At 36.6% G+C, this 20,106-nt stretch overlaps 1 protein-coding gene across 3 annotated transcripts in view; it reads left to right on the forward strand.

Moving 5' to 3' along the window:
• The window catches only part of RPS6KC1 (ribosomal protein S6 kinase C1), a 218,935-nt gene that overhangs the window by 77,219 nt on the left and 121,610 nt on the right, over nucleotides 1-20,106 (forward strand). For 2 of the 3 annotated variants that reach the window (XM_082832641.1, XM_082832642.1), the window contains 2 exons: nucleotides 1,280-1,373; nucleotides 14,265-14,624. In XM_082832641.1, coding sequence (XP_082688767.1) covers nucleotides 1,280-1,373; nucleotides 14,265-14,624 — 454 coding nt within the window. Of the gene's footprint in view, nucleotides 1-1,279; nucleotides 1,374-3,223; nucleotides 3,268-14,264; nucleotides 14,625-20,106 lie in introns of those variants that run through there. The other variant, XM_082832643.1, reaches the window with a different exon arrangement.

Raw genomic sequence — 20,106 nt, forward strand, 5'->3', positions numbered from 1 at the left:
TAGTTGTTAGGGGCAGGGGAAGGATAGTTGTTGAGTTCTTTGTGCTGACACAGAGAGGAAATAGGGGTCTTGTATTTCTCTTGGGTTTTGCTATCCTGGTAATAGTGTTTGGGGGTATAGAACTGTGGGTGGAAGGTAAAAGGAAATATGTTAAAGAGCTGAAGAGCTATTATTTTAATTAGTTATAGTTATTTAAGGGTTATAAACCTTTATATATGTGATTGGAGCATTCAGTCCATAAAGCCACAGCACAAAATCACACCACACCTCTTGCCTGATAGAGCATTCTCTAGTTGCACACAGAGTAAGAGAAAATAATCTTTTCAGGCCTGAATTTTCAAACTTAAATATAGAATTAAAATGATGGTCACATGGATAAATCAGTTTTATATTTATTAAAAATGTATCTCTTTAATAATATCTTAAATTTATTTAGTCTTATGTACATTGCATTCAAATGATTCTCGAATATAAGGCACTTCTCGCATCACTTGAGGTACTGTGTTGTATGTTGTAGTTTTTAATTTGGTAAAATTAAATGACTTCCTAATAGAGTCCATCATTTATCATTAATTAGAAAGACTAGTGACTACTAAGGATACTGAGTAATACCCACCACTTTAGCTGGTGGGCTTTTTCTTTTTCTGCATTTTTTTTTTTTTTTTTTTTGCGGTATGCGGGCCTCTCCCTGCTGTGGCCTCTCCCGTTGCGGAGCACAGGCTCCGGACGCGCAGGCTCAGCGGCCATGGCTCACGGGCCCAGCTGCTCCGCGGCATGTGGGATCCTCCCAGACCGGAGCATGAACCTATGTCCCCTGCATCGGCAGGCGGACTCTCAACCACTGCGCCACCAGGGAAGCCCTCTGAATTTTTTTTAATGAGTACTTTTGGTAGATTTAAAATAACATGCTTTTATAAAAAGCCACATATTATTAAAAACATTGTAAAATTCTTGTTGAATTTTTACATAATAGGCTATGTTTTAGAACAGTTTAGGTTTACAGAAAAATGATGCAGAAAGTATAGAGTTTTCCCATAGATTCCCCTTTCTCCCTCACAGTTTCCCCTATTATTAACATCTTTCCTTGGTGTGGTACATTTGTTACATTTGATGAACCAATATTGATATTCCTATTGATTTTTTAAAAGCAGTTGTAATCTAGTTTAATAGATGAACATTTTTGTAATTCTTGTACATAGATGAGATAACCATTGTTCTCATTACTGATTTTTTTTAAATACTCATCGACAATGAAGCACAGTTACTTTGGTCTTTTTAGGGTGGAATAATCAGCGATGGTTCTGAATTGATTGGTCCCGTTGAAGCTTATTCGGATTCCCTCATTGATAGCTTTCCTGAATGTACTACAGAAGGTAAGAGATTTAAATTTTTTTTTTCATTTCAGTGGTTTTGATTGTGACAGACTATAAATCATAGCTACATTGCCAAAATTAGGTGGATATAGGAATTTGAGAGTATTTCAGTAATTCTAAGATACTTTTTTTCCCTCATGTTTTAACATCACTGATATTGAGTACATAATACTGAGTTGATGATATCTTACATTTAATAGACAGCTTTTTTCTTTCTCGGTGATGTATAAAATAGTGATTTGTCCTACAATTAATGGCTTCTTAGATTTGATGAAATGTGGTATAATGAGTGTTCAGAATTTGTGTTGTCTAGTATAAGAATGCCTTGCTAAAGTATATTTAGCAGCATCTGACTATCAGACAATTAATTTCAAGACTGGCTTTAAAAGTTTAGTCATGTACCAGAAAGAATAAATCTAAGACAGTTTTAGTGTTTTTGATTTATTTTATAATAACATGAGTCTAAACCAAAGCAATTTTTGTACTTTTAATCACTTTAATTCAAGAATGCTTAATCTCTTGTTTTATTCCTCTGTTAAGCCATCTTTGAATTTTTATGAAGATTTAAAATACATATTTTGGTCTTTGAATTTCCTTAGCTAGTTTTCTTCCAGAAAATATTTTGGAATTAAAAAAGAGAGAGACTTGGGGACAGGGTGGGGAGTCTTTAAGTAATTAGATTTGTTTGAGGTGGCTTAGGTTTGGTTTATATAAAAGAAAAATCATAGACTAGATAATATTTCTTGATCTCTTTCATGAGTAAGAATTTATGGTAGAGGAGAATGGTGTATGACTCTAACATGGGAGGTAGCCATGATCTCATTGTAGTGATGTTTTTGTGGGGATGTGTACTGATGTCATACAGTGACAGACACATTGACATAGATCTATTGCAGTAATTCTCATCATGTTTTGGTAGGAACAACAAGTTCCCATCCATTGTGTGGGCTGATATACTTAAAATTTATTTTTCTTTTGGTGGTACCACATTGAGAAGTGATTAGCTTTTCTTATTTTTCATGATGGCTCTCATTGACTTAAAAGCACAGTCCATTAACTTACACCTACTGTTCTGTGAAATGTATGGGGTCCTTAGGCCCAGGGGTCTCCCTTGGGTCCTCAATATCTTTGACTCCATCCTGAATCAGCTAAGGTCATAGAAAAACATTGTGGATAGTAATTTTATTTTATAGTCCATCAGGTTTGTTGGGAAAAAAAAAATCTATTCTCCATGACCTATTTTGATCTGAGATACTTGCTAGGCTTTGGAAAATCTAATCACTGCTTGAGATGCTAAGGTGACTTTGTTTCTAGAACTAGTTTCCTTGGAGGGTGACTTTTCTGGGATAACCTGATCTGGGTGTTGCCTCAGAGATACACTCCTACTCCTGAGAAAGAGGGAGAGGGCATTTTCTGCCTGTAAATGTGCTGATTTGGTGATGTCCAAGAGAGGACAAGTAGGAGAGTTAGAAAGATTTGTGGGAGAGTATTCAGTGAGGAGTACAGTTCTTGAAAATTGCAGAATGTTTCTTTTCTCTCTTTGTTTTTTTTTTTTTTGTGGTACGCGGGCCTCTCACTGTTGTGGCCTCTCCCATTGCGGAGCACAGGCTCCGGATGCGCAGGCTCAGTGGCCACGGCTCACGGGCCCAGCCGCCGTGCGGCATGTGGGATCCTCCCGGACCGGGGCACGAACCTGTGTCCCCTGCATCGGCAGGTGGACTCTCAACCACTGCGCCACCAGGGAAGCCCTCTCTTTGTTTCTTGATGCAAAAATTGAAGGGTATTTGATTTGGGGATGGTTATATTCTTTGATATCTTTGATAAGTCTTTATTACCTAGGTAGGAGTCAACCATGGTGAGAGAAGGGTGTCCCAGAAGCCTATTTGAGTATAAGGTAATCAGGGATGGGAGTGGTGCAGAGGTCTTTTGCCTTAGTTTAGGAGAGAAGGGGAGGAGCATTATTATTAGGATAACTTTCCTTGGGATGGTGTTGTAAAATGTGGAAGCTGTTCGGAATAAAAAGGTATTGATATTAAAGGAGATATAACCTAAGGTAGATTATAGCTCTAACTTTATAAGCTAGGGTGAGCTTATAATTTATTGTCCAAACTGAGACACTTATGAGAATTAAAGAAGATGCTACTGTACTTATTGTATGCCAAGACAACAAGCATAAACCGACAAGCTGGGCAAACAGGGTGAATGGACCACCCTACCTACAGCAGAGGTAGAGTATATTTGTTTCAGGGTTTATCTTTGACATTTCAAAAAGCTGAGTTTTCCTTGGAAGCAGTTATCATTTAGGAATATGCTTTTATGAGGGAAATTGGGGGCAACATTTCTGTTAAAAACACAGAAAAAGACTTAATGGTACCTAAAAGTAATACTGAAATTTTATCCTTTCAGTGCATAGTTTAGTTTTCTAACTATATTACCATCTCTGAAACACACTGTGATCCTTGAAGAATGAAAAACATGGAACTGGAAATGCTGTTAATGTTTATGTTTTTTACCCCCTCCCTTTAAAAGCCTCTATTCTATGCCTCGCTAATTAATCCTGCTGAAAGATACCTGTTGACAAATACAGCTCAGAGTGTCAGACAACTTGCAAATTCATTGTTATTTGAGAGGAAAAATGACTTTTAAATATAATGAGATTGTCTGGCATACTAGCCAAGTGGAAGATTTACTGTCACACCAAAAGGTCTGCAAACCACAGAGACAAACAAGGGAGAGGGCCTCTAGTAGGAAAAGAGAGGGGAAACCTGGCAGCCAGCCAAGCCCCACAGGTATGCAGTGAAATGGAAGGTTGTAGAGGGATTGTGGTGGCAAATGCTTGAGATTTGAATTCAGAGCCAAAATGTGAGGAGGTGATTTACTCCGTAACAGCTCCTCTGAGTGTAGTATTTTAAATGGTGTTTTGAAGGTGGATTCATTTTTCATACTTGTGATTTAGTTTGCCAGTGGAATGGGCCAGAAGGGCAAATCTTAATATATAGTCTGCTGTGCCAAGGTCCTTCAGTTAGTGACAGAGAACATATGTAGAGGCTAAGTGATCATCATTTTTATTAGTACCATAAAATGCAATCAACAGGTCTTACTTAATTTACCTTGAAAGAAAGTTTTCTAAGGAAAACGTAAAGAATTGGGTTAGTGGATTTAAAAAAAATTTCATTATTTTATAGTATAGTATGATAGAGGAAACCACTTTAAGGTTTCATAAAACCAATAATTTGGTGATTAACTGCTAAATGTATTTTATCTAATATGAAATTGAAAATTATAAAATTATTCGGTAGGTTTTTAGATAAAACGTTAATGTTGTTTTATGTTTTTAAAATGAAATGCTGGTTGCTCTTTATCTCCTTTGTTCAGTGAAATTAAACTATATTTTCTCAAAGATGAAAGAAGATTTAATTGATTGTTAACATCTTATTTCCTTTATAAAATTCCATCTTTCTGTTGACTTAAACTTAGCTATAAAGTTACTGTGACATTAGTGGAAACCTGGCCTGGGTTTCCTGGGTGCCTGGGATGGTGCCTGGGAATTGAGCTTCTTGATATGTTTCTCTCATCTGTTGGCCTGTTGGAAGGATGTAGGTTGCTTTACTGCCATGTTGGCCTTGGTATTGGAGCCTTTGATGTCGGTATAAGCTCATCTGGTAAACTGTGTCATTTCCTCTTCCTAGTACATTACTTGGCTTCTTTTGCAGTTTTGGGAGGGACATTTTCCAGGTGTATGCAGCGAATAAGAGAAAATAATTAGGTGATCATAACCACAAATACAAATGGAGAGATCTGCTTTTTATATGTAGCATATCTTTAAGAATAAATATTCTTAAATGTCTCCTGGAGTAGTCAAATTTACCTTTATTTTTTCTTTTTGCCTGTAAGTTGTGGAGTAAGAGCTCCCTAAGTGCTCATTGTAACAATTGTAGACACAAGAAAGGATCTGTTAAGCGGTCTTGAATTAACTATTTTTAGAGTAAATGAGATGTATATTTTGAGAATAGCATCTATTGTTAGTCTGTGTAAGGGACCTCTTAAAATCACTTTCAGTTCAAGATTTGTGTATTTATTTGGTGGCAGGGTAATAATTCTTTCTATTATGTAGGTAAGCACAAAGATGACAAAATATAGAAAGCCTAATTAAACGTAATTTAAATTTAAAGTAGAATTTAGTGCAAATGTCCGCTAGGTGGCACCATGAGAACTGTAAATCTTGTTACTGGGCTAATTCTAGGCCCTCCTCTATTACTTTCGAGCGTGCTTATTCAGTTTGAAGTTCCTTTTTCTCTTAAGTGCTTATCTACTTAACTCTTATTCACTGTCCATTATTAGTTGAATTTCCTTTGGTGGAGAAGTTTAAAATAAATAGGAAAAAAGAGAATAAGTTATTATTCTCAAGATAAGCACAAATGAGAATGTGTCATTGTGGTTATGTGTGCATATAAAACAAATGACACAAATTATAAGTATTGACCCTTAACAACTCTAGGGCTATTGAGGATAACGTTGGATATTAAGAGTTTAGCAGTTGGGTGGGGCAAATAAAAAATTCATGATATTAATATGTTGTGGGAATAGGTTTTAGAATAGAAGGAACATTGGGAATGATATAGGTAAATCTCTTATCTTACAATTAAATATTGGAATTTCAGAGAAATTAAGCCAGGTGCCTAAGGCAGTCACGGCACTCCAGATATTTAATAGCAATCACAGAACTCTATTTTGAAATGAGATTTAACTTTATGTAGGGGAAGGCAGTGAGAATACATATTTGATATAGAAAGCTCAGTGTGAGTTACTTATGTGCTGGTAACAGGTTTGATTTGCAGAGTAGATTATGGAGAGTAGCAGCAAAAAAAGTTCATTAGGTAGAAGTGGAAGGGAACTCATAGATCTTTGTTGTTCATGATAAGGTAACAGTAGGGTCACAACAGTAAAGTAACAATTAGGGTTGTAATTGTGATTGATATATTGTTTTATGAGTTTACTCTTTTTTTCAAGCAAATATGCAGTAGATATTCTGATGTTCTTTTTATAAAATTTCAACGGTGAAGCAAAGACATGTATCGAGGACATTATAAAAATGTGAAACGTCAAAGGAATGGTTCTTTTTAGTAACAATAGCTATTATTGAATGATGAGTTGGTAATCAAGTACAGACTTTTTTTTTGTGGGTGTTTTTATTTTTTAAATTTTTATTTATTTATTTATTTTTACATCTTTATTGGAGTATAATTGCTTTATAATGGTGTGGTAGTTTCTGCTGTATAACAAAGTGAATCAGCTATACATATACATATATCCCCATATCTCCTCCCTCTTGCGTCTCCCTCCCACCCTCCCTATCCCACCCCTCTAGGTGGTCACAAAGCACTGAGCTGATCTCCCTGTGCTATGCAGCTGCTTCCCACTAGCTATCTATTTTACATTTGGTAGTGTATATAAGTCCATGCCACTCTCTTACTTCATCCCAGCTTACCCTTCCCCCTCCCGGTGTACTCAAGATCATTCTCTACATCTGCATCTTTATTCAGGTACAGGAATCTTGACTAACATCAACTTTTAGGTTTAGATATTCACTTAAAATCATATTTATAAGGGCTCGTTTCTTAATGGAGATTGATATGTATGTCTTCTACCTCAGGGTGACCTTTGTTCTGCTCGCTAGAAATCTTGCTTTGTGTGTGAAGCTTGAGTCATTGCTACTAGGAAAAGTAGAAATTCCCTTTCATTGACTATGGCAATATTTGAACCTCAGGGCTCAGTGAAAGCTATCAGCTAATAATAATGAGACCATGTATTTTATATATAGTTGGCCATGAGAGACCACCTGTTGTTCTAAAGGAAACTGATCTCTTTTTTGCAGATGGTCTTCAAATACAGATTTCTGATAGCTTATAGTATAAAGATTTATTCTATGGCAACTCAACCTTTTCCCCTGGTGCCTGTCTTTCAGAGACGGTATCCTAGACAGATTACACTACACTGCCCTACTCTGAGCGGTTCAAAGCACAGAAGGTGAGGGTAGGTAGGTGAACTGTTGCAGCTGCTTTTTAACCAGTCGCCTGGGGCCCTCTAATAGCCCTGAGACTTGAATCTCTGTGATATGAACCTGGAGGCAGAACGCTTTCATAGAACCTTTGACTCCCCTCCACCCCCCACCCTTTCCAAAAAAGGCTTAGGTTTTTGACTTGATGGTGTTGGTAAAGGATGCACCTTTTACTCTCATGATGGCCCAGAGGGCCCCTTTAAACATGGGTTGACTTCAAGTTGGTTTAACTTTTGACAAACAGTCTCTGTATTGTCAGTTGTTGCCCTGCCTTATCCACAGTGTTCTTCCTACTCACCTTAACTGAGAACCTCTTTCTTGCTTGCAGCTCTCTTTATCTTACCTGTTAACTTTCTGGGTTTCAGGGAGCTAGTGTCCATTTCATGTGATATTTATATGTGTAGCTTTGTAAAAAACAGATTAAATGACAGGACTGTGATGTCAAGGAGTTGAGCAAGCACTGTATTAAGTAGATTTATTAAGGATATAAGATGAATAAACTAGGTACTGAGTATTTGCATACCTCTATCTGTATTTTTATATTCATTGCTGAGGTGGTAGACGGGGAGTGTTCTTCTTGAGCTGGTTGGGGAATTCCCTTCATTGAGAAGAAGGGAAGGTAGAAATTGCTTCATTATGGAAGAGAAACATATCAGATGATACTAGATTAGCTGCAGTGTATGGTTGAGGAAATATGATAGGGTTAGGTTTTTCAGGTATGTTAGGGTGCATCTTAAGAGGAGAATTGAAGGAAGAAAATAAGCAAGGAAGAAGTGTTGGGGGTTAGTCTGCTTTATACAGATCTGTCTTTATAGTCATGTCTGTCTTCTCTCTTAAGTTAGATGTTTCTTGGCACTGGCTGCTGGCCATGATTCATACATTTTATAAATTATGTCTGTATAACATCTCTTTATTTACAAACAAATTCCCAGTTTTAGCTCTTGCTATATCTTCTTTGATATACTTCACATACAGAGCCTTAAGGACTTGTCATACACATACAGCAAATATGATAAGAGTCACCTGTAGTCCCAGCATACAGAGAAAAGTACTGTTAATGTTTAGTGTACCTTCCTAGACTTTTTTTCTGTGTTTGTGGTTTTAAACTAGAATTATAGTATATATATACTGCTTTGCAGTTTGTTGTTTTTGATTAATAGAGCATGAATGCTTTAGCATTAAATATTCTTCTATAACATAATTTTTAATAACTGTAATATTTTATCATAAGGATGTGCCATAATCTCCTATCATTAGGAATTTGTTATTTCCAATTGCACTAGTTTTTGTGATGTATATTCTTATGTATGGATCTTTTTTTCACGTCTCTGTTTATTTCTGGTATAAATTGTTGAATTTCTGAACCAAAGATACCAGCATGTTTTGCATCTGGTATGCATTGCCAAATTGTCCTCCAAAAAGGTTAAACCAGAACAAGTCTTTTTGTTTCCTTTTGCTTCTCCTGTTTAGGCTAAAAAATTTCCTTTACCTAACCTGTTAGTTTTTATGTTTGCTTATTTTGAAACATTCCTCCTTTATAGGTGGATGGCCCTAGAGTCTGTCATACAGAGTGAAGTAAGTCAGAAAGAGAAAAACAAATACCATATGCTAACGCACATATATGGAATCTAAAAAAAAAAAATATGGTACTGATGAACCTAGTGGCAGGGCAGGAATAAAGATGTAGACATAGAGAATGGACTTGAGGACACGGGGTGGGGAGGGGGAAGCTGGGGTGAAGTGAGAGTAGCAGTGACATATATACACTACCAAATGTAAAATAGATAGCTAGTGGGAAGCTGCTGCATAGCACAAGGAGATCAGCTTGGTGCTTTGTGACCACCTAGAGGGGTGGGATAGGGAGGGTGGGAGGGAGGCTCAAGAGGGAGGGTGTATGGGGATATATGTATGCATATGGCTGATTCACTTTGTTGTGCAACAGAAACTAACACAGCATTGTGAAGCAATTATACTCCAATAAAGATCTATTAAAAAAAAAAAGAAACACTCATTTAGAATTAGGTAGAATTTGAAAAGGAAACAATTTGTATAGAGTATTTATTTATTACTCTATTTTACTATCTGACTTTCTCCCTAGGTGTTTTGATGGTCTTACTTTTCTGATCTAATTTCATTTAATCATAATTTCCTTTGCTAATAAAATAAGGTTGGAAAAGTAAGAGGAAATATGACTATGTGACTAGATGTTTATGGTCAAAAGCCAAGAAACTGAATACACATAACTTTACCCTCTTACCCTTTGGTATTATTTTTCTTGTTAGAAAGGAAAATCAGGCAAAGCATGAAACAGTACAATGTGATAGATGATGTGGAGGTTATAGTGACAAGACATCAGAGAGCAGACAAAAGATCTATAACATTTCCTTTGTTTTGTGATTAGCTGTATAAACATTTTTTTTCTTTGTTTATTAATTTCAATGGACCAGGTTATATAATGATAACTATTTAAGGAAATAAACTTGTATGGAATATATAAAATATTTAAAAATTATTTAAAAAAATCTCTTGTAAAGTTTATATATTGCTCAGAGCAGTGGATAAATAATTTTGTAGATTGCTATAAAGAGATTTTGATTTTAAGTGCTGTCTATGCAGTTGAAATGTCAGAATTGAAAAGATTTCCACTAGGTCCAGTGAATTTCATCTGATATTGTGGGTTTAATGAGATCTGTTGCTTTTAGGGAACAAAATTAGTACTTTATGAGCGTTCTAAGGATTTAAAAAAACCCCAGAATCCCTGAAAACAGGATATATTGACAGAGTGCCAAAGTAGTGTCTAAAGCTGATTTGAAATTTCAGCTTAGCTGCCAGTAAATGTTTTTACCCTAACTTAACTTTATTCCGTATGAAGTAAGCAATTTGAGTCTGTAATAGGGGTTGACAAACTGTGGCCCATGGGCCAAGTCTGGCCTACCACATGTTTTTATATGACCTACAAGCTAAAAATGGTTTTTACATTTTTAAATGGTTGACAGAATTCAAAAGAATATTATTTTGTGGCATGTGAAAATTATATGGAATTCAAATTTCAACATCCATATAAGAAGTTTTATTGGAACACAGGCACGCTTTTCACATAGGCATTGTCTGTGGCTGCTTTTATGCTACAACAGCAGTGTTGATTAGTTGTGACTGAGGTCATAAAGCCTAAAATAGTCACCCTGTGACCCTCAGAAAAGAAGTTTGCTGATCCCTGATCTAGAATTGTACACTCAAATCCACCTTTAATTTTGACTTAGTATATGATCCTGGGGAGATCATTTTCTTCTTAATATATTTTCCTTTATGAGAAACTTGGCAGTCAGTATTCAGTGGAGATGCAGATCTCATAGTTGTTCCCAGACCTAAGTTTTGCCTAACCTTATTGTCAATCTTATTTAATGATATAAATCAGTGGCTCTCAAAGTATGGTCTTCAGACCGCTGGGTATTCCTGAGATGTTTTTCAGGGGATGCCCAAGGCAGAAACTATTTTCATAATAATCTAGGAAATTATTTGCTGTTTCCACTCTGCTGACATTTGATGATCCAAAAGCAATGGTGGATAAAACTGATGTACTTGAGCAGGAATCAAGACAGTGATACGAGACTGTAACAGTAATCGTTGCACATACTTGCAGTAATACCAATGGTAGTTTCACCTAGGAATAAAGCCTTGATAAAGCAGTAAAAACTGTTAATTTTATTAAATCTCAACCCTTGGGTACATGTCTTCTTGGTATTCTGTGTGATGACATGGAAGTATACATAAAACACTTTGTGTGCTGAACTACCATGGTTGCCTTGAGAGAAAGCACTTGTGCAATTATTTGAGCCATAAACTAGCTACTTTTTCCCTGGGACCCCATTTTTGTTTGAAAGGATGATTGACATATACTAGCTACTTTTTCCCTGGGAGCCATAAACTAGCTACTTTTTCCCTGGGACCCCATTTTTGTTTGAAAGGATGATTGACATACAAACTATCATTATTCAGACTTGGGTATTTAGCAAATGTTTTTTTTTGAAAATGAATGAAGTGAGCTGACACTTCAAGGAAAACAGCTAACAGTATTTGTTCCAAATACTGATAAAATTCGTTTTCAGTCCCAAATTAGAATTTTGGAGAACCTGTATCAGCCACTTCGAGCAAAACAGCTAACAGTATTTGTTGCCAAATACTGATAAAATTCTAGTTTTCAGTCCCAAATTAGAATTTTGGAGAACCTGTATCAGCCACTTTGAGCCTGACAGTTTCCAATACTTAAAGAATTTTCTGATGATGGTGGTGGTGGTAAGTAGCAAATATGATTTTCTTGGAGATATTGTAATAATGAAATTTGTCACCATTTGGAGGATCTGTGTAACTCAGGGAACTAATATTTTCAAAATGACCAGGGTTTGATGTTACAAACTCATGCATGATAAAAGATCCATTCAGTGTGTAAGACAGACCCATGGATTTGAATGTAACAGAAACAAATTACATTGATAGAAATTTATATTCCACATGTAAACTAACCTTTAAGAAACTACTGTTTGTTAAGTTTTCTGGTAGTATCAAAAAAACAATAGCCACAGTTATTTGAAAAGGCTATTAAAATATTCACCCCATTTTCAGTTACTTACCCATGTGACATTTTCTTCAAATTTTCCAACCAGAAAAACATCTGACAACAGACTGAGTGCAGAATTAGTCATGAGACTCCAGCCATCTTCTGTTAACAAGATTTGCAAAAATTTAACACAATGGCACTTCTTAGTTATTTTTATAAAAATTATGTTGGGACTTCCCTGGTGGCATAGTGGTTAAGAATCCACCTGCCAGTGCAGGGGACACGAGTTCGAGCCCTGGTCCGGGAAGATCCCACATGATACAGAGCAGCTAAGCCTGTGCGCTGCAACTGCTGAGCCTGTGCTCTAGAGCCCACGAGTCACAACTACTGAGCCTGCGTGCCACAACTACTGAAGCCCGCACGCCTAGAGCCCATGCTCCGCAACAAGAGAAGGCATCTCAATGAGAAGCCCGCGCACCGCAACGAAGAGTAGCCCCTGCTTGGCGTAACTAGAGAAAGCTAGTGTGCAGCAACGAAGACCCAACACAGCCAAAAATAAATTAAAAAAAGCAAACAAACTTGAAATGATAAAAAGGTCCTGTAACACGAGAATGAATGAAAAAAAAAAAAAAGGAAAAAACAGTATGTTAACATGTAATGGGCTTTAGTGTTTAAAAAAAATTCAGTCTGTTTTAAAAATATCAAGATTGGTAAATATTTACAGATACAATCCATATAAATAAAAGCTCTTTGAGGTCCTTAATCATTTTTAAGAATGTAAAGGGAGGTCCTAAGACCAGAAAGTTTAATAACTGTTGTTGTATTTCAAGCTCACTTACCATGAAGTCAGTTATATGAAATGGAAGAAGTAATTTTCATTGCTTAAATGTTTCAGTAGCACCCATTATTCATTTTATGTCAGAAAACTAAGATGCAAATACAGACCAAAGATTCCTCCAAAAGCTTGTGGAGGAGGCTGAAATGTAAATTTCAAAATACTTCAGTTAAAAAAAACCGTAAGTGGCATACATTTTCCAGATATGGATGGTTACTTAAAAGCACACCTCTGGGGCTTCCCTGGTGGCACAGTGGTTGAGAATCCGCCTGCTGATGCAGGGGACACAGGTTCATGCCCCGGTCCAGGAAGATCCCACATGCTGCGGAGCGGCTGGGCCTGTGAGCCATGGCCGCTGAGCCTGCGCATCCGGAGCCTGTGCTCTGCAACGGGAGAGGCCACAGCAGTGAGAGGCCCATGTACTGCAAAAAAAAAAAAAAAAAAAGCACACCTCTGAGGATACATTATATTATCGTAAAATAATTATTATGTAATTGCTATAATAGTTATAATTTAATGATAGCCTGTTACATCCATTAACTCTTTTTCTCATTTAAAGCCCTGCATGATAAGTTATATTATTAAGTAACTTGCTGTTGGTCACACAGTAAGTTTTAAAGAGTGGGGATCCAGGCGCTTCTTTTTTGTCTTACTCTAAAGCTCTTACTCTTCCTTTTATCATAATGCTGTTGTTCACAGCAGCTGTGTATACAAGCATCAGCCTTCTATAAATAGTTTACGAGATCTTGTGGTAAGGGCTGTTTTTGACAACAAGGCTAGATAAAGACTTGTCTCAGTTTTAGTTTGATGATTAAGGCAAGGAGACTGTCTTCTACAGCTGTAGGGAGACAGTGCAAAAATGAACTAAGAAGGAGAAAAACAAATATCGTATAGTAACACATATATTTGGAATCTAAAACAAAAAATGGTTCTGATGAACCTAGGGGCAGGACAGGAATAAAGATGTGGATGTAGAGAATGGACTTGAGGACACGGGGAAGGAGAAGGGTAAGATGGGACGAAGTGAGAGAGTTGCATTGACTGTACTACCAAATGTAAAATAGAGAGCTAGTGGGAAGCAGCCGCATAGCACAGGGAGATCAGCTCGGTGCTTTGTGACCACCTAGATGGGTGGGATAGGGAGGGTGGGAGGAAGACACAAGAGGGAGGGGGTATGGGGATATATGTATATGTATAGCTGATTCACTTTGTTATACAGCAGAAACTAACACAACATTGTAAAGCAATTATATTCCAATAAAGATATTAAAAAAAATGAATGAACTAAGCTGAAACAAATTGCTGGACACTGACTTCCATCAGTAAATTACACCCTTCCTGATTGACATAGGTAGTATGAAAAAATGAATAGTCAGTATGATTTGTATTCTTTTGGCTGATTCTCAGTTTAATATCTGTTTACTATTGTGATCATATTTCTAGGCTTCTCCAGTGACAGTGATCTAATATCTCTTACTGTTGATGTGGATTCTCTTGCTGAGTTGGATGATGGAATGGCTTCCAATCAAAATTCTCCCATTAGAACTTTTGGTCTCAGTCTTTCTTCGGATTCTTCAGCACTAGGGGCTGTTGCTTCTGACAGTGAACAGAGTAAAACAGAAGAACGGGAAAGTCGTGGCCTCTTTCCTGGCAGTTTAAAATCCAAGCTTGGCAAGAGAGATTATTTGGAGAAAGCAGGAGAATTAATAAAGCTGGCTTTAAAAAAGGAAGAAGAAGATGACTATGAAGCTGCTTCTGATTTTTATAGGAAGGGAGTTGATTTACTCCTAGAAGGTGTTCAAGGTACAGTTTTATCTGTATTAATGTATTTTGGCATGTTCTTGTGTTGGTATCTGGGGAAGAAAAAGTATGTGATGTATAACTGTTGCTTGTGTATAATCCTATGTAAAAACAAGACTGAAAAGGAGAAATTACTGGAGATTAAATGACTTAAATATGGACATATACTTTTAGTTACATGAAATGCAGGACAGTATCAGAGATACTTAAGTTCTGCTTTGATCAATTATTCAACAAAAACAATTAAAAAAAATGAAGGCTCTAAGTCTTTTGTATGAATAATAATGTTTTTTCTGACATGGTCACCAGCCTTCACCTATCTCAGGAGTATTCACAGAGATTCTTTAGTCCATCGACTCTCGGCCCGAAGAGACAAGATGAAATGAGCTTTTAAACTGAGAGTGTAAAGGGTTCTTGGATTTGCCTACTCTTCTGTTTTTGTTAGTTGTGATAAATTCTCAGCTAATTAATGTGGGTGATATGGGACATGTAGAGCTGAATGTTGCTGAATGTCTGTAAGTAGAACTTAGCATTTTATTTACTTATTTTTTAAGCGTCAGTTTTTATCATTTGCCTTTTCTTTATGGAAGCAGATTGAAGCATACTTCAATTCGTTACCTGACTTTCTGGACACAGTAATCAGAGGTTGATAGGACCTTCTTCCAGTGGTTTTCTGTCCAGAAAATCATCATCGTCATTGTTGTTTTGTGGTCTTTGACTTGTTAGTACCATTTAGATTACCACAGTCTCCTGGATTACTAATACTTTTTTACTACAGTACTCCCACCCTCCCTATGCCTGGTGTCCTATAGTCTAGAAGACTTCTGTTTACTCTTCCTAGAGTATAAACTTTCCGTCTGCTAATGTAGTGAAAAGATGAATACTTGGCTGTAAAGAGTGGAAGAGGGAGTGTGTGTAGTAGTGTCCTAATTACTTCTTAACCAGGAATTTTGATGAATTCTCGTGTTTTTAGCCTTCACACTCAACTTCCACAGCTACCTAAAACCACTAGTTCCTGAAATTTTGGACAGGTTTAAAGTGTTGTGTAAATCAAGCAGCTTCCTTGAGTTGCCCAGGTCAATAACCACTCATCCATCCACTTTTTACCTTCTAAAATTTTGTTGCTGCTATTTTCTCTCTCAGTCTCTTTGTTCTTACAGGGTTTTGCCTTAAAAATAATTTGTTTTTTTACTGCCACATTAATGGAACTTCAGGAGGGAGCATCTCTTATGGTTTGATTGATATATCATTTTGATATAAATTTTTGTTTTTCAAATAGTTTCATAGTCTTTTGCGTTTTTTTTGTCTGCTAGTGGAGCATTTTGGTCTTAATGATCTACTCATTTTTCTTCTTTGTCTTAAATTTCATATGGGGTTGGGAGTTTAAAATGGGGATGAGTTCCAAACAGTTGGCTCTAATATTTTGCCCTTTTCTTTCTATATAATTTTGTGCTAAAACACAAAATTGATATAAAACACATCAGTGTGATACTTTTCTAAAAGTTAGTTGCATTTAACCTTAGAACACTTCATAATGTTACCACTTGGTGGCACCAGAAAAATAAAAATCTTTGCTTCAAAATGAGAATTAGGGATGCATGTCAGCAAATATCAAAAAAAGTACATAATTTAGTTAGTTACTTTGTGATTGTGGTGCTGAATTATTTCTCCACCGGAACTTGATACCAAACCTACTAAACCTCTAGCTTAAGGAGTGTTACTGTTTAAACATATTTGTCCTATTTAACTTACGCTTGTCTCTCTGAAACCACAATCTCCAGTTCTGCCTGGATTAGTTTTTGTGGTTAATATGCCATCAAATCTAAAAACTTATAATCAACTAATTGCTTGTAACCTTCTATTGTTTATTCATAATGTGATCAATTTTATTCATACAAACTGTGGGAACCACAATCACAGAATTCTAATTTTAACCAAAATGTAAAATAGCTTCTGTTTGAAGCCCATGGTCATGCATTTAACTACTTGTTAAATGTAATGTCAGGGCAGTGCTTCTAGTCTGTGGATTCTGTTTAAAAGTATATCAGTTACAACACATGGACATTATTTTTAAAAAATGTTTTCTCCAGTTATACTGAGATATAATTGACATACGACCTTGTATTAAAGATGTACAACATAATGATTTGATATATGTAAATATTGTGAAGTGATTACTGCAGTAAGTTTAGTTAACATACATCACCTCACATAGTTGTAAATTTTTTTTTTCTGGTGATGAGAACTTTTAAGATCTATTTCGTTAGCAACTTTCAAATACACGATACAGTTGTTAACTATAGTCACCATGTTGTAGGTCACATCCCCTGGATTTATTAATCTTATAAATGGAAGTTTGTATTTTTTGATCACCTTCACCCCTTGCCTCTGGCAACCACCAGTCTGTTCTCTGTTTCTATGAGTTTGGTTCTTTTTAGATTCCACATATAATTGAGATCATATGGTATTTGTCTTTCTTTGACTCACTTCACTTAGCATAGTACCCTGAAAAATTTCTCTTTTTTATGGTTGAATAATATTCCATTGTATATATACACCACATTTTCTTTATCCATCTGTTGATGGACACTTAGGTTGATTCATGTCTTGGCTATTGTAAATAATGCTGCAACGAACATGGAGGTGCAAATGTATCTTTGAGGTAGTGATTTTGTTTCCTTCGGATGTAAACCTGGAAGTGGAATTGCTCAATCATGAGGTAGTTCTATTTTTAATTTTTTGAGGAACCTCCATATTGTTTTCCATAGTGGCTACAACAATCTACATTCCCACCAACAGTGCACAAGAGTTAACTTTTCTCCATATCCTTGATAACATTTATTTGTCGTCCTTTTGATGGTAACCATTCTGACAGGTGTGAGGTGATATCTCATTGTGATTTTGATTTGGGTATGATGAGTTATGTTAAGTACCTTTTCATATACCTTTTAAGCATTTGTATGTCTTCTTTGGGAAAATGTCTGTTCACTTCCTCTGACCATTTTTTAATCTGATTAATTTTTTTTCCTCTATTGAGTTGTGAGAATTTTGTGTGTATTTTGGATCTTAACTTCTTATCAGATATATAATTTGCAAATATTTCTCCCATTTGGTAGGTTGCCTTTTCATTTTGTTGATGGTTTTCTTTGCTGTGGAGAAGAAGTTTTTTAGTTTGATGTAGTCCCACTTGTTTATTTTTGCTTTTGTTGCCTTTGCTTTTGGTTTCAAATCCAAAAAATTATTGCCAAGACTGATGTCAAGGAGCTTACCCTCTATGTTTTCTTCTAGGAGTTCTGTGGTCTCAAGTCTTACATTCAGATCTTTAATCCATTTTGAGTTGATTTTTGTGTATGGTGTAAGATAGGAGTCCAGTTTTACTCCTTTGCAAGTGGATGCCCAGTTTTCCCAGCACCATTTATTGTGCCTATCCTTCCCCTATTGAATATTCTTGGCTCCTTTGTCAAAAATTAGTTAACTGGGGCTTCCCTGGTGGCGCAGTGGTTGAGAGTCCGCCTGCCGATGCAGGGGACGCGGATTCGTGCCCCGGTCCGGGAGGATCCCACATGCCACGGAACGGCTGGGCCCGTGAGCCATGGCTACTGGACCTGCGCGTCCGGAGCCTGTGCTCCACAACGGGAGAGGCCACAGCAGTGAGAGGCCCGCATACCACAAAAAGGAAAAAAAAAATTAGTCAACTGTACATGTATGGGTTTATTTCTGGGCTCTCTATTCTGTTCCATTGATATTTGTGTCTTTTTAATACTAAAACCATACTGTTTTTTTTAACATCTTTATTGGAGTATAATTGCTTTATGATGGTGTGTTAGTTTCTGCTTTATAACAGAGTGAATCAGCTATACATATACATGTATCCCCATATCTCCTCCCTCTTGTGTCTCCCTCCCATCCTCCTTATCCCACCCCTCTAGGTGGTCACAAAGCACTGAGCTGATCTCCCTGTGCTATGTGGCTGCTTCCCACTAGCTATCTATTTTACATTTGGTAGTGTATATATGTCCATGCCACTCTCTTACTTGGTCCCAGCTTACCCTTCTCCGTCCCCGTGTCCTTAAGTCCATTCTCTACATCTGCGTCATTATTCCTGTCCTGCTCCTAGGTTCTTCAAAACCATTTTTTTCCTTAGATTCCATATATATATGTGTTAGCATACAGTATTTGTTTTTCTCTTTCTGACTTCACTCTGTATGACAGACTCTAGGGCCATCCACCTCACTACAAATAACTCAGTTTTGTTTCTTTTTATGGCTGAATAATATTCCATTGTATATATGTGCCACATCTTCTTTATCCATTCATCTGTTGATGGACACTTAGGTTGCTTCCATGTCCTGGCTGTTGTAAATAGAACTGCAATGAACATTGTGGTACATGGCTCTTTTTTGAATTATGGTCTCCTCAGGGTATATGCCCAGTAGTGGGATTGCTGGGTCGCATGGTAGTTCTATTTTTAGTTTTTTAAGGAACCTCCATACTGTTCTCCATAGTGGCTGTATCAATTTACATTCCCACCAACAGTGCAAGGGGGTTCCCTTTTCTCCACACCCTCTCCAACATTTATTGTTTGTAGATTTTTTGATGATGGCCATTCTGACTGGTGTGAGATGATATTGCATTGTAGTTTTGATTTGCATTTCTCTAATGATTAGTGATGTTGAGCATCCTTTCGAGTGTTTGTTGGCAGTCTGTACATCTTCTTTGGAGAAATGTCTATTTAGGTCTTCTGCCCATTTTTGGGTTGGGTTGTTTGTTTTTTTGATACTGAGCTGCATGAGCTACTTGTAAATTTTGGAGATTAATCCTTTGTCAGTTGCTTCATTTGCAAATATTTTCTCCCATTCTGAAGGTTGTCTTTTGGTCTTGTTTATGGTTTCCTTTGCTGTGCAAAAGCTTTGAAGTTTCATTAGGTCCCATTTGTTTATTTTTGTTTTTATTTCCATTTCTCTAGGAGGTGGGTCAAAAAGGATCTTGCTGTGATGTATGTCATAGAGTGTTCTGCCTATGTTTTCCTCTAAGAGTTTGATAGTGTCTGGCCTTACATGTAGGTCTTTAATCCATTTTGAGTTTATTTTTGTGTATGGTGTTAGGGAGTGTTCTCATTTCATTTTTTCCATGTAGCTGTCCAGTTTTCCCAGCACCACTTATTGAAGAGGCTGTCTTTTCTCCACTGTATATTCTTCCTTCCTTTATCAAAAATAAGGTGACCATATGTGCGTGGGTTTATCTCTGGGCTTTCTATCCTGTTCTATTGATCTATATTTCTGTTTTTGTGCCAGTATCATACTGTCTTGATTACTGTAGCTTTGTAGTATAGTTTGAAATTAAGATTAACCAAGATTGCTTTGCCTACTCAGAGTCTTTTGAGGTTCCATACAAATTTTAGAATTGTTTTTTTTACTTCTGTGAAAAATGCCATTGGAATTTTGATAGGGATTGCTTTCAATCAGTGGATCACTTTGAGTAGTAT

The sequence above is a fragment of the Leucopleurus acutus genome (genome assembly GCF_964270905.1).
Source record: "Leucopleurus acutus genome assembly, chromosome: 2".
In the NCBI taxonomy this organism is placed as follows: Eukaryota; Metazoa; Chordata; class Mammalia; order Artiodactyla; family Delphinidae; genus Leucopleurus; species Leucopleurus acutus.